The 13,828-nt window shown below is 35.9% G+C and overlaps 1 protein-coding gene across 1 annotated transcript; it reads right to left on the reverse strand.

Annotated features, from left to right (window-relative positions):
* Positions 1 to 8,627: 8,627 nt before the first annotated feature.
* On the reverse strand, positions 8,628 to 9,611 carry LOC129223102 (histone-lysine N-methyltransferase SETMAR-like). The gene has a single exon (XM_054857668.1). The coding sequence runs from the start codon at positions 9,609 to 9,611 to the stop codon at positions 8,628 to 8,630; it is 984 nt and encodes a 327-aa protein (XP_054713643.1).
* Positions 9,612 to 13,828: the final 4,217 nt, after the last annotated feature.

Below are 13,828 nucleotides of genomic sequence, written 5' to 3' on the forward strand. Positions count from 1 at the left end.
CTACACTCTGGTTTTATTTTTAAAAATAAGTTAGAAAATTGTAAAACGATCGCTTAGAAAAAAAGATTGGTTTCAATGATTTTAAAAGTATTTTAAGAGGGGTGGGGGAATTCCCATGAGCTTTACAACTTGCTCCAAATGTTCATGCTTTTGAATATTGCAGCTCTCTAATCCCCTCGAAGAATGTTAATATACCTAACATAGTGCCCTCGTTTCCTCCAAATAAAAATAATAACTATAGAAAACTGAAAAAAGGGGAGCGTCATTTGAAAAAGTGGGATTTGAAGGGGAAAAGGGTGGTCACATTTGTATTCAGGGAGTTGTTGTACATGAGAATCAGTAAGAATTATATCAGGAGTATTTTGAAGGCATTTTAATGCTTCACAAGGTTACTGGCAGACTATTATGTGTAAATAAACGAATTATAACTCAATTATCTTTTATTTGCATGGCTATTGTATTAATTACTCTTAATAAACAGGAAATAGTTTTCCAATAATTTAGTACCTGAATCACATTAAATTTCTCTTTATCTTTGAAGCATATTTTTTAGAAAAAAAAATAAGTCGAAAAGATGCATTTTTTAGTTTAAACAACTCTACATGTCTAAAGCATTTTAATATTTGATGCTTAATATTGGAATAGTTCTCGTTTTTGTATTACAGCATTTCTATTCCGTAACCTCTCCAAAACTTTTATTTTTTCATTTAAACACTAAGCTGAACATTCATGTTTTTTCTTGTTAAGAGTTAGGTAACAGAACAAAAAGTCCTTTTTCAAAAATAATTTCCACTGAAAATTCCTTCAAACTTCTGCTTTCTACCTTTTTTTTCTGCTTCTTTTGAACAAAAAAGTTGAGGGACAAAGAAAAAAAGCTTGTTTATAGTTCAGTTGTTTTCAATCTTTCGCAGAAATTTTTCTGCTAATTGCGAAACTTTCAAATAATCTTTTTCTATCTTTGAAAAGTTTGCTTCTTTAAATCTCTTTTCTTTTTGTTCTTAGAATGAGCTTCTGTCACTAGTTTATCTGAATAATTAAACCATTAAAAAAAAAAAAAAAAAACCCTCTGATTTTTTCTTTAAAAAAATAAAAAATCGAAATACGAATAAAAATGAGAAAAGATGTTTAGCACTTCATAGTGAAAATTGTTTAGTGAAGTAATTTGCATCTGTTTTAAATTCATTTCATGAAAGATAAGCAATTTTTAATAGTTAAGCTATGCACAAGTATATTAATTTAAACATAAAGCACTTCAAAATAGTGAGCGGATCATTTTGAGATCAACTTAAATTATATTTACTTTAAAATGCAAATTTTTGTCAAACAATTACATACACAAATAACTGTTTATTACGATAGCGTTATTTTTTAAACATGTTCTAAGCTTAAATTGAAAAAACTAGCTGATGTTTTTTAAAGAATATTTTTATTTTAGACTAAATTTGAATTGATCATTTTAGAAAAAATCTCATTGAGATTTTCCGCCTTTTTTTAGATCAAAATATGTTTTTGAAAAGGTAGTTCTATGTTTGAATGCAAAGACTACTCATAAGGTAGGTGCGCCAAATAAGGCCATGTAGACCAACAAGCCCACCCTCCTTTTTCCTAAGTAACATAGCAATATTATTCGCAAGATCCTAATTTTATTTTCATCAAAAAAACCTAACTGTTCATAAAGCGTAATCAACAAGCAGTTTGTGAAGCAACTGTTGTTATACAAAACAGTCTTGCCGAAATTGCCCGATCTCATTTTACGTTTTGTTATTTTATGTGTATAAAAGAAGGTTTTTTATTATTGTTCTAGAAAGCATTATTTATATAGCTGAAGAATTTTAAAGGAAAAATTTCGCTGTGTACCTCAATTTTTCTTGTGATTTGATAATCTTAGAAAGGTAGACTGGCCAATAAAGCCATAAATGCCCAATAAGACCATTATCGCATATTAGAACTCCAGTGTCCTTATTAAGACACCAATGAATCAGGTGCTTGATATGATCCTACGATGCAGACGTGCGCAAAGTGTGCGCAAGAGAGACCAAAAGTGGAAATTAACGACTTATCACGAGAAAAAAAAAAGGGATTTTGAAGATGCTTCATTGTAAATAGCTGAAAATAAGCTTAAAATTTCGGAAATACATATGCTTATTATATATACGTAGGGTTTGGTGGGGAAAAGTGTCCAATGGGATCATGTGGTCATAAATAAAAAAAAAAGAACTATATATATTCGAAAAAATGAAAGAATAAGGGTAAATTTTTTATTTTAGATTTTAAAAGTTTGGAACTACATTCTGAATTCAAAATTTTGTTACTGGCAGTATTTTATTTCGTGAAAAAATTCGTTTTGTGTGCACATGAAACGTTTCAAAATCTAAACACCTCTTTTACTTCTTTGTAAACTTTTGTTTATTAAAATTTTTAGCAGATTGGTTGTGCAGGCAGCTTCCCGGATGTTTCTAGAACACTTCTGCATAAAGCTTAACACGTCTGTTAAGCTTAACATACATAGTCCATTTAAACTCATTTAATCTTCACTTATAAGGCATATATCAGTTAAATATTAAGCTTGCTAAAATTTACTGTTTTTAAGGTAAACTGAATTATTTATACCACCTCTCGCCTCTCAAAAAAAAAAAAATCATCTGTTAAATATCAGTAAAAAGTACAAACTTAGAACTAAAATTATTTCGCATACATTGAACAAATAGGTAATGCTTGATCATTTTTCTCCTATTGTTTTTTATTTAAGTATTATTTTTTCCGAGCTCTACTTGATTGTAATGTTTTCTTGTTATGTAATATAGGACGTTTATACAATGTTCAGATGCTATCTTAAATATATATCTAAAGGAATAAAACATTGCAAATTATCACACCTTTCCTGATGATATTGATGTGATCCAGGAGTGAAGTATGATTGAAATTCTTGATGAACCAAATTTTGACCTATTTTACCATCAAAAATTTATTTAAATTAAGTTAATTTCTTCTTCTTCTTCTTCTTCAAAAAAAACAAAAAAACTAGGTGTGTTGAGCATTAAAAAAATAACGGTTATTTATGATGGTTTTAGATCTATTTTTTCAACTATGACCACTTAACCCCATCCCAGGTCATTAACACACATGAAAAAGAAAAGGCCATTAAGCTAATTAAATCAATTTTTTTTCTCTTAAAATTCAGTGCAGCATGTTCCTTATTAATGCAGTGTAAAATAACGACAAATTTTTAAAAAAAATTTTAAAAGAAATTCCTGTATTTATTATTTATCTAAGTTGAAAAACCTGCATTTTATGTCCACTTCCCCCACCAGACTCTAGAATTATTTTGTACATTTTCATGAAATTATGAATTATATTCACGAGGTTCAAAACATTTCCTTCAAAAATACACATTTATTTGAATGGACTTGCACGCAAAGTTTTCCTTCAAACCTTCCCAAATATTTAAAAAGTTGACAGCATACAAGAGAAACATAATACTAAAATTTAAAATAAAAGTATTGAAAAAAATCTCGAAATATGATTGTTTAACGCAGTTAATATTTCACTGCTCATGCGCGAAAGATAGAAATTCGTTCAAATACTTAGCAGAGTTTTTATACGCAGTGCTATTTCTGGTGCAGCTAAGATGAAAAAACTTTCCATCTTTACTTGAAATATATTTATTTATTCTCTTCCAAAGAGTTAAATAAAAATAAATGTATTTATAAAACAACATATTCACTTGGCAAAAACCAACTAACAGTCGACAGCTAATATATTTTCCGAGCCACAGAAATGTGCATATAATCAAACAGTTAATACTTACTTAAGGATAAAAAAAATAAATAGAACTCCAATGCAAACTATAAAATTCACAGTTTAAAACCCAAGTAGATATAAAATCTCATAAAAAATTCAATTCTTAAAAATTTAGTAAGTCACCGGTGATCTGATCAGTTATATTTTAATGTTTGGCACATTGACGACGAATCGCAAGGAATCGCTCACAAATTGGCAACATTTGCTCGCAGTCATTCAGCGTTTCTAGGGTGTGATTCCTGATGTAAACAGATTAATTGTGAATACTCTCTTATGATTCATTGCGCTACCAGAGATCATTAAAAAACAGCTCATTAGATCGCCGATATCTTTCTAAATTTATAAGATATTTAACTTGAATTCTTTTATTTGTTGCCACATCTATTTGGGTTTAAAATATGATGGTTATAAACTGCTATCTTTCGCACAAATTTCAATACTTTTATTTCGAACTTTAGTATTATATTTCTCTTGTATGCTGTCAAATTTTCTGAAAGTTTGTTTAAGTTTGACGGAAAACTCTGTGCCTTCTACCTCAGTGGACCCAGGTTCTGACCCAGGGTGGCTAGTTGGTGGATTTTCGAGATGCAGAAAATCATCAGCGTCCGTGTCGTATGATTATGCGGCATGACCTCTTGTGTATTCTTTTGGATTAGAATTCTCTCGGCAAAATTAAAGTTCATCAAAGAGAACAAAGTTCCCTCCATCTGGTGAAATATGGGCGTTCAAATTATCCGTGCCATTGACATCCGCGCCTTAATGGTGACCCATGCAAGACTGGATGCCGTATTGGGGGATTGCACTAGGTCTGCTAAAGGCTTTATATCCTAAAACGCAGCCCCTAATAGACAAAAAAAATGGACACATGCACTTAAAGATTGTATTGTCCAAAAATATTGGGAAGCCAGAAAGCAAACAACTCAATTATTAATGCCTGGCATGTGTATAAATAAATACACATTAATCTTAGATCTCCACCCATAGTTGATCTTTTCCTTTTAACTATTTGAAAGATGTAGATTAAAAAAAAAAAAAACCCTACGAGTGAAAAAAAGGTGAATCAAAAATATTGGGAGAATGAAAATTCTTCTAATTAAATAAGCTACATTTCATCATGAAAAGAATTAATCTCATTTAAGATGCAGCTTTAGGGACTTAATTTCATAAAACTTGGGTCCAATTGGTTAAATACTAGGGACAGTGTTGTAAAAGTAGGGACAGTTGTGCCCCAAACAATGACGATTAAAACCATGAAGACTGAGAGTTCAAGAAACTGTATTCATAAACGTCACTTTTCAATTTTAAATGAGTAATTATTAGAACCTGATGTGTTTAGAAATTATCTCATTAATTTCGTACTTTTTAATTGGATATCATTGGACGATGGTGATAATGTGCAACGAGAGCTGTTCTACCGTGGGCAAGCAAAGAGCAAAAACTGCATAATTTTCATTTTTTTTTGCATTTTTGTCATCTGTTGTACGTTAGCTTTATTGCACAAGCTTGCTTATTTGGTTTCCGCTGAAAAAAAAGCGCTAAAAAAGTATATTTCCAACATTTTCCTACTACTAGTATGGAAACTAAAACGCATTTCTTTCAAGTAACTTGAAAACTCGTTTCTGCAGATAACGCCGTTTAGCTGCCCACGGCAGTGTTATTACAAAGGGGAAATGCTTAATTTGAATAAAAGAAATATAACAAATATACTTAAAGAATGTTAAAAAAGTAAATTCTATGAGACAGGTGATGTAAGAAATTAAATTAAAAGTTTGAGAAAGACTCGTGCAAAACTAAACGCATAGGTCTTTTTATTGAAACGTTTTTATGAATCATCCTGCAGAGCAGCACCTATCAGGGCTGCGATTACCATTACCATCTCTTACCGGAAAACAGAAGAGAGTTTAGAAGAAAGTATTGGATTCGTGCAAATTTTCGAATTTCGAATTTTGGCGGATTCGAACGTTTTGAGGTGTGCTGAGTTCATTTTGACTATTTTCGGAAAATGTCTGTCTGAGTGTGCGGGTGTCCTTCCGTCCGCGCGCGCGCGCGCGCGCGTATGTGTGTGTGTGTGTGTGTGTGTGTGTGCGTACGATGTGTGTAACCAGCTTTTTGTGGCCACTCTACAGCAAAAACTACCGCATGAAATTCAACGAAATTTGGTACACATATGTGCCCCTATGTGAAATTGTGCTCATTGGGTTTTGGCGCGAATTCCTCCAAGGGGTTGAGCAATGGGACGTTTCTTGAGTTATGCGTGCCTGCTATTCCCCAGGAAGTAACTGGTAGAATTAAAGAAAATTTGGTTCATATGTTACCCCTAACAGGTACAGGTGCTGATTCAATTTTGGTGTTAATAGCTCAAACGGGGGTAAAGCTAAAGAACGTTTTTTGTCTTCAATTGTGACTGCTGTATGCCATGAAATAAGGAACGGAATCAAACAAAAATGTATCTAAAAGTAGTCCTTAGAGAGCATAAGAGCTGATTTTATTTTGGCGTCAACAGCTGAAAGGGGGTGGAGCAATCGAACGTTCTTTTTTTAAATTGTGAGTGCCATGTTTCCAGAAGTAATGCTACGTTCTGGATGAAATTTGAAATGTGAATCCATATGCAAACAGGCGTTGGTTCAATTTTGTCGCCAATCGCTCCAAGGGGGGCTGATTTTTTTTTTTTTTTTTTGTGAATAAAAATAGTTTTATAATTGCAACAATAAAAAAGACTAATCGTAATAGACTGTCTGCGTAATTCGCGTGATTTGAATTATTGGAAAATGACCAGAAAATCGCGATTATTTAAACTTTTTAACTGTTGCCATCTGTGTTTGTTAACAAATAAATGTTTAATTATTTTAAGCAAGGCTTTTAAAATAATTTTTAATTTTCATTGTTTGCTTTACTTTTGAGATAAATAGGGAATTGGGAGGGTCGTCGTGTTTTGGCGTGTGTAATTTTGTTTTTGTTGGGAATATTACTTCCTCGTCAATCATAAGGAGGGATCAGAATTATAAGAAAGATATAGAAGCATGTTTCGTGATGGCCACAACATACTAGTTAATTTTGGCACTTAACTATTCACTTCTAAGTGCTTCATAAGGGAACATTCAGATAAGAAACACGATAGTATAAAACTTCAGGATAAAACATCACATTTAACTAAAAAATAGATGTATCTAAGCAGATTTTATTTTTTATGAACGCACATAAAAGATAAAAAATCAAGATCGAAAGATTAAATACCAGTAGAAAGTTGAAATCCTGTCCAAATTCCTTAATTAACTTTATGTAAAAAAATATATAACTCTTAGTACAGTTTGTAATTTATTAGAACAAGTATTTCATTGGTACTCTTTTTTTTCAATTTATATACCAGCCAATCACAAGACAGTAAAAATGAAACCTCAATATATTTTAGGGCGTGTTTTTCTTCATTATTTTTGCTTAAGATGAGGAAAGTTTTTTTATCTACAAAGTAAAAATTTTTTTTGTTGAGCATTTAATTTCCTTAAAAGTTCTTCAACCACACAGTCAACAATCTTAAGAACTTTTCTTGTATGCATGGTTGTTATAGAGGGAAAAAAAGCACACTCGAAACCAGTGCTCTTAGCAAGAAAAAAATCACTGAATATTGCTGAGATTTTTCTTTTCTATCAGTTTCAGCAGAGTTTTATCTAAAGTTTCGGCCTTTTATTAATTGGAAAAGTTTTAGAAATCCAGTTTTTAACTTTCTGAAGAGTTTCGCTCTTGAGAACTTTTTTAAAATTACTTAAAATATTAACGTTTTACGTTAACGTGCACAATTACGCAGTTTTTTTGAAGTAAGAAAGGAGTAATTTTTTTTTTCCTACTAATACTATGTATTCTATGCATAAGACATAAAAAGTTAAGCATTTTAAAATAAAAAATAAAAAATAAAGTGATCATGTAGTTACTGGATAGTAAAACATTTCAACGTGTCTTCGTGATTTACTGTGATAGATACAGAAATATACTGCATAGTGTTTGTGTGTTACATTTGAACAGTTAGTTCATGTTGTAATTCATGCTAAAATATTAAAACGTTTAAACGACTTTAGTATGATGTGCTTTGAGATTGAAGAGTATTTTTTGTACTGTGCATGAAACAGTTTCATAGTCCAACACAGGGGCTCGAGTGCCGCAAGCGATGGCGACGGAGTGCCGCGAATTGTCCGGGTTTTGTGGCAATTCTCTTCAGAGCTCGGAAGGTTTCTGAGAGAAATATATTACCAATACAGTAACAACGATGACTTTAATGGAGAAAGAAATTGTATAATAGTGCTGTTTCACAAATGATCGATTTGTGAACGTTTCGCGATGAGATAGGTTACAAGTCTAAAGTTTAATTGTTGGTTCACTCGCTGTAACATGCTACAATCAATGTCGTTCATTTTCCAACAAGATGGAGCATCCCCCAGTATCTGACAGACGTTTCCCTTTTCCTCAATAACCAGCTTCATAGTCGTTGAATTTGACGTAATCTGCTGACGACAATAACCACCTTCCGTAACCATTGAGCTCTCCGAACTTATCTCCAAGCGATTTTTTTATGGTGTTACATCAAAAACCGTGAGTTCGTGCCTTACATCATTTGCAAGGTTTGCGCCAAAAGATCAGAATCGCATTTTCTAAGGTTGATCGCATCATGTTACAGCGAGTAAAACAAAAATTATACTTCTGACTTGATATCTGCCCCAAGATGAAAGGTCCATATTTTGAACGTTACGAAAACGAAACTTGTACAGGGTTTGTCCGCAAAGTAATGAGCCTCATTTTTAAAAAAATACTTTTAATGATCAGATTCTTACAAATACTTAAAAATCTTCAAAGTACGACCCTTCTGCGTCGATACACTTTTGCCAGCGCGATTTCCATGAATTGAAGGCTCCCTGGAAGTCCTCGACCGATAAGCTCTTTAGAAGTGACGTCGTAGTAGACTGGATGGTTTCCACGGTGTCCCAATGTTTCCCCTTCAGCTCTCGTTTGAGTTTGGGAAACAAAAAAAAGTCGGGCGGGGCCAAGTCGGGACTGTAGAGTGGCTGGGGAAGCGCGTCAACGCGAATTTTGGTCAAGTAGGAGGTCACAATAAAGCTGGTGTGAGACGGTGCATTGTCATGATGGAGTTTCCAACAATTTTTGATCTTCTTTCGGACGCGGGTGACGCGGTTATTCAGCCGTTGAAGCACTTCTTTGTAGAACTGATCCGTAACAGTCTTGCCAGGTGGGACGAACTCGTGATGCACTACTCCTTTAACATCGAAGAAGACAATGAGCATTGATTTCACGCGTGACTTGCTCATTCGAGCTTTTTTCTGGCGAGGCGACGCCGTGGTGTGCCATTCCGCACTCTGTCTTTTCGTTTCTGGGTCGTACTCGAATATCCATGACTCATCTCCAGTGATGACGCTGTCCAAACAATTAGGGTTGTCCCTACACATTTTTTTCATCTCCTTGGAGACTTCCAAGCGATGCGTTTTTTGAGCATCGGTCAAAACTTTGGGCACAAGTTTTGCGCAAATCTTTCGCATGCCCAATTCTTCCGACACAATCTCATGGACAATTGTTTTCGGCAAGTTCAACGAGTCTGACAACAAACGAACACTCATTCGGCGGTCTGAGTTCAACAATTCGCGCACACAACTCACATTGTTGTCCATTTTCGAGATTGAAGGGCGTCCAGACCTTCGAGGCGATGTCGCCTCGTCGGTGACATCCTCACGACCCTCTTTGAAAGCTTTGTGCCACTTTTTTGCCTGCGAATAGGACTTGCAAGCCTCCCCGTAACCCTCCTGAAGCATATCGAAGGTTTCCTTGGCAGTTTTGTTCACTTTGACACAAAATTTTATCGCGTAGCGTTGTTCAATCGTTCTTTCCATTTTTAGTATGACAAGGGCGCGAAACAGGGGTCTCCTTAAAATGACGTCCTCACCGTTTCAAAGCTCGGAGGCGACTGAGGCATGGCTCGCTGGAAAGCTTAGGGTTCCCCCCACCACTTCCAAGCGGTCGCGCCGCTCGGCGGTGTACGGTCGCGTCACAATAAAATAAGGCTCATTACTTTCCGGACAAACCCTGTATAGTTTCTACTTGAATTTGCATTTTTTATATCTCTACGGTTGTGGAGGAAATGTTGAAGCTTGATTGGTTTTGAGGCCATCTCTTAAGCACTTAGATTTCATTCCTAAAATAGTTTTTCCTTCCTCTGCCAGTCACTGACGAAGGAGGTGATTACCCTTGAAACCAGTTCGCCAATTTTGATCTTTTTAAATCTGCGTCTTTTCACCAGTGTTGCCAGATTGGGGGAAATTTCCCCATTTTGGGGAAATGCGGTGCTCTCTGGGGAAATTTTGGGGAAATGGGTTTTGAGGGGAATTCTTTGGGGAAAAAATTTTCTCTTGGGGAAAACCTGGGGAAAAAAACCTCGGGGGGGGGGGGGAATTTCGTATTTAAATTCGCGTCTTGACATCTGGTAGTTACATTGTTTGTATCATACAGCGTTGGTTTAGCTTTGCTCAACTTTATGAATTCGCATTTCGCATTATGTGGAATAATTATGCTACGGAATTCGCATTAATGTTCTGCGTGAGTAACTAGTTATACGTGAAACAGATAAAAATAAGTGTGATGAAGAATGTTCTTGAATAAATATATACAAAAATCATACACTGGTGTGCAAAAATTAAGGACGAGACGGTTTTTTCAATATGACTTTATACAAAAGCTTTCCAAATCAACACATTTAATACCGTAAGATCCCCAATACGAAAGGACATATGTAATGTAAGCAACACTTACTAAAAGAGAAATCAGAGGGATAAAAAGAAGCTTTATTGAAAAAGTAGCATGGAGCGCAATGCGACTGAAGACCGAAACATCCCTGTGATGGGTGTCCAGCAAGAAACATCCGGTCTTTAGTACGGGATATGATCTCACCCGACTGCTAGGCAGGTTTCACAGCGTCTGCCCATGCTGAGAATGAGGGTGTCAATGAGTTGTTGAGGCATTGTTGCCCATTCGTCTTGCAGCGCCAATCGAAGCTCCCGAATCGTTACTGGTGGTAAGGTACGAGCTGCCAAGGGTCTGCCTAGAAAATCCCATACATGCTCGATGGGATTGAGATCCGGAGATCGTGACGGCCAATCCATACGTTCAATATCCTCACTCTCTAAGAGCTGTTCGGCAGCTACTGTGCGATGACATGGTACATTGTCGTCCATGAAAAGGAACTGCGGACCCATAGCGCCTCTAAAAAGACGCACATATGGAAGAAGAATCTCGTTACAATGACGGGTCCCGTTGACTGAAACTGCGCCGAAGATGTGAAGGTCTGTACGACTACCAAGCATGATGCCTCCCCAAACGAGAACACAGCGATCTCCATACCTGTCCCTTTCAATGATGTTCGAGGGATGATTGCGGCTTCCCCGCTCTCTCCAGATGAGTATGCAATGAGAATCGCTACTCAGAATGAATCTGCTCGAGAGTATTCGTCCCCATTCATTGTCTCTTCAATTCCGGTGTTCCCGGCACCACAGAGAACGCCTTCTCCGATGGGCAGGCGTTAGAGGTACACACCATATAGGGCGTCGTGCAAACAGACCACCACCGTGCAGTCTTCTGGTCACTGTAAAACGCGATATCGGTCGTCCAGTCGCCTGTGTCGTGTGTCTAGCGATTTCTCCCGCTGTCTGCCGCCGGTTTTTTCTGGCCTGTAAGACAATATACCGGTCATCTATGGGTGTGGTTCCTCGTGGACGACCATTACTGAAACCCCGGATAGCTGTTCCTGTAGTTTGAAATTGTCTCCAAAATCGTGAAACGATGCTGTGAGCAATTCCGAACTCTGCAGTCACACTTGTCACACTGCGGCCTTCCTCCAACTTCCCAATGATTCAACCTCGGGTAAAAGCATCCAGATGTCGTCTAACAGATTGATTATTCGCCATTTCTCGTTGAGGCAGCCACTCGGTGTGATTTTAAATGCTATACGACGTGCAATCTCTTTGCCAGAAATACTGATCTTACACCGACAACATGCTTTATACTACTCAGACACTCCCCCATTACGTCTGCCTGCATATCTGCTACCGTACATCTCCTTACTTAATCTCCTGATTGATCTCTCTGTCCGCTCTGCCTCTTCGTTCAGCTGATATGCTAATTTTTCAACTTCGTCCTTAATTTTTGCACACCAGTGTAGTTTAAATGTACGTACAGAAGCAGATTAGTAAATGCGAGTAGAAAAAAATATTTGGCTATTTCTTATCTCTCGGTCAGGCGCTTGTATTTATGACTAGTGGCACCCACGGTGCTGCTTTGCCCGTAGTAGAAAATTAAAAGGTCTTTTGGTTCCCTTGTATAGTTACGAATAATGCATGATGAATTTCTTGCCAATTGGCTTGCCCACGTTACGGTTTCACGTTATGATAACTTGGTAATTTAGTTGTCCATCTTATGATAATTTTGCTCGGGAACAGGTTCTTAAAATTGAAATAGAAAAAGAACAAAATCGAATTTTCGAAAAATCACTTAAAGGTGCACATCCCCATGCTGCAAACTAATTCTTTGCCAAATTTCATGAAAATCAGCTGAACGGTCTAGGCGCTATGCGCAGATCCTGACAGACAGAGAGGGATTCGGACAGAGAGATATCCAGAGAGACTTTCAGCTTTATTATAAGTAAAAATAAAGATAAAGAAGCCAAAAAAAAAAAAAACGAAAATGGGAGGAAAAAAAAATGGGGAATTTTATAAGAAAATTTTGCTATTTGAGGAAAGAAAAAATTCGAGAGACAAAAATATCAGAGGAAGTCGACTCATTTTATGAAAGTATTGGTGGAAAAATAATTTTTGAATTTGGGGAATTTTGATAGAAAACATCGCTTTTTGGGGAAATGTTGGAAGGGAATTGGGGAATTCTGGATTTGACCATCTGGCAACACTGCTTTTTACTTAGTTCGTATTTTAAATTTCTAGTACACAGTACCTAATTTTAATAAAGATTAGATTTAATATAGCTAATCCTATGAGTACGTTAAAAATACAGCATATTTCACTGTCACCATTTTGTTAGCATTTTCGCCAGTGCTCTCAAAGTTTCCCAGTGACTAGAAAGTGTTTCTTTTATCCATTACATTTCCTCTCACGTATTTTCTCCGAGTAGCTGATCTGGTAATTCCTCTGGTGTTTTCTTTGGAGGTATTTTGCCGCTCTTTTTGAAACTTCTGAGAAGGCGTAATCCTTTATTAGTTTTTCTTCATAGTATCCAGGTAAGAAATCTATGTGACTACCAAATTTTTTTCTTAGAGCTTCTGTATAATTTTTCCTTCTTAGTTTATTTTTCCCTAACACGTTCCGTTTGTTCCATAATACAGAGAAAAAAGTTATGAACTTGAAAAAATCAGATGAAGCAGAAATGAATAACTGAAGAGGAGACAACAATATTAAATTTTCGTTGTTATAATGAGTGGTGTAAATCAAGCAGGATGCTCTGAAAGTCACACAATCCGTTGTAAAATATGTTATTTGACACTGTGTTTTTTTTTTTTTTTTGAAGCGAGCGCCAGGTTGGCCGAATGGCAAAGGCGCTGGACTGTGGACTCGGAGATTGTGAGTTCGGACCTCAGGTTCAAACATCGAATAGAGAATTTGATCTAACGATGTCCAATGATCGCAATCTTAGCACAACGAGATATGAAACTGCTATATCTCTATTATCTAAACTATAGTTTTCGTCCGTTGCGAAACTTCCTCAGATTAATACTGAGGCGCCTCCAAATGTACGCTCTATGCTTTGAGATTATTCTCCTTCACAGAGATCGTACCAAAAGTAGAAAAATCATCTAGTCTACATTTTCTCACCAGAAAAGATTACATTATCCCACTTTTTATCCATAACAACGTATTTTTATCACGTTCAACCCTTGGTCTCTTTCGAACTTTTTAATGAGTCGGTCGTGATATTAGTTTCACATCATGAAACTTTTTCTCTTTTTGTAAAACACGTTGAACAAATCGAG

Source organism: Uloborus diversus, chromosome 5, assembly GCF_026930045.1.
Source record: "Uloborus diversus isolate 005 chromosome 5, Udiv.v.3.1, whole genome shotgun sequence".
In the NCBI taxonomy this organism is placed as follows: Eukaryota; Metazoa; Arthropoda; class Arachnida; order Araneae; family Uloboridae; genus Uloborus; species Uloborus diversus.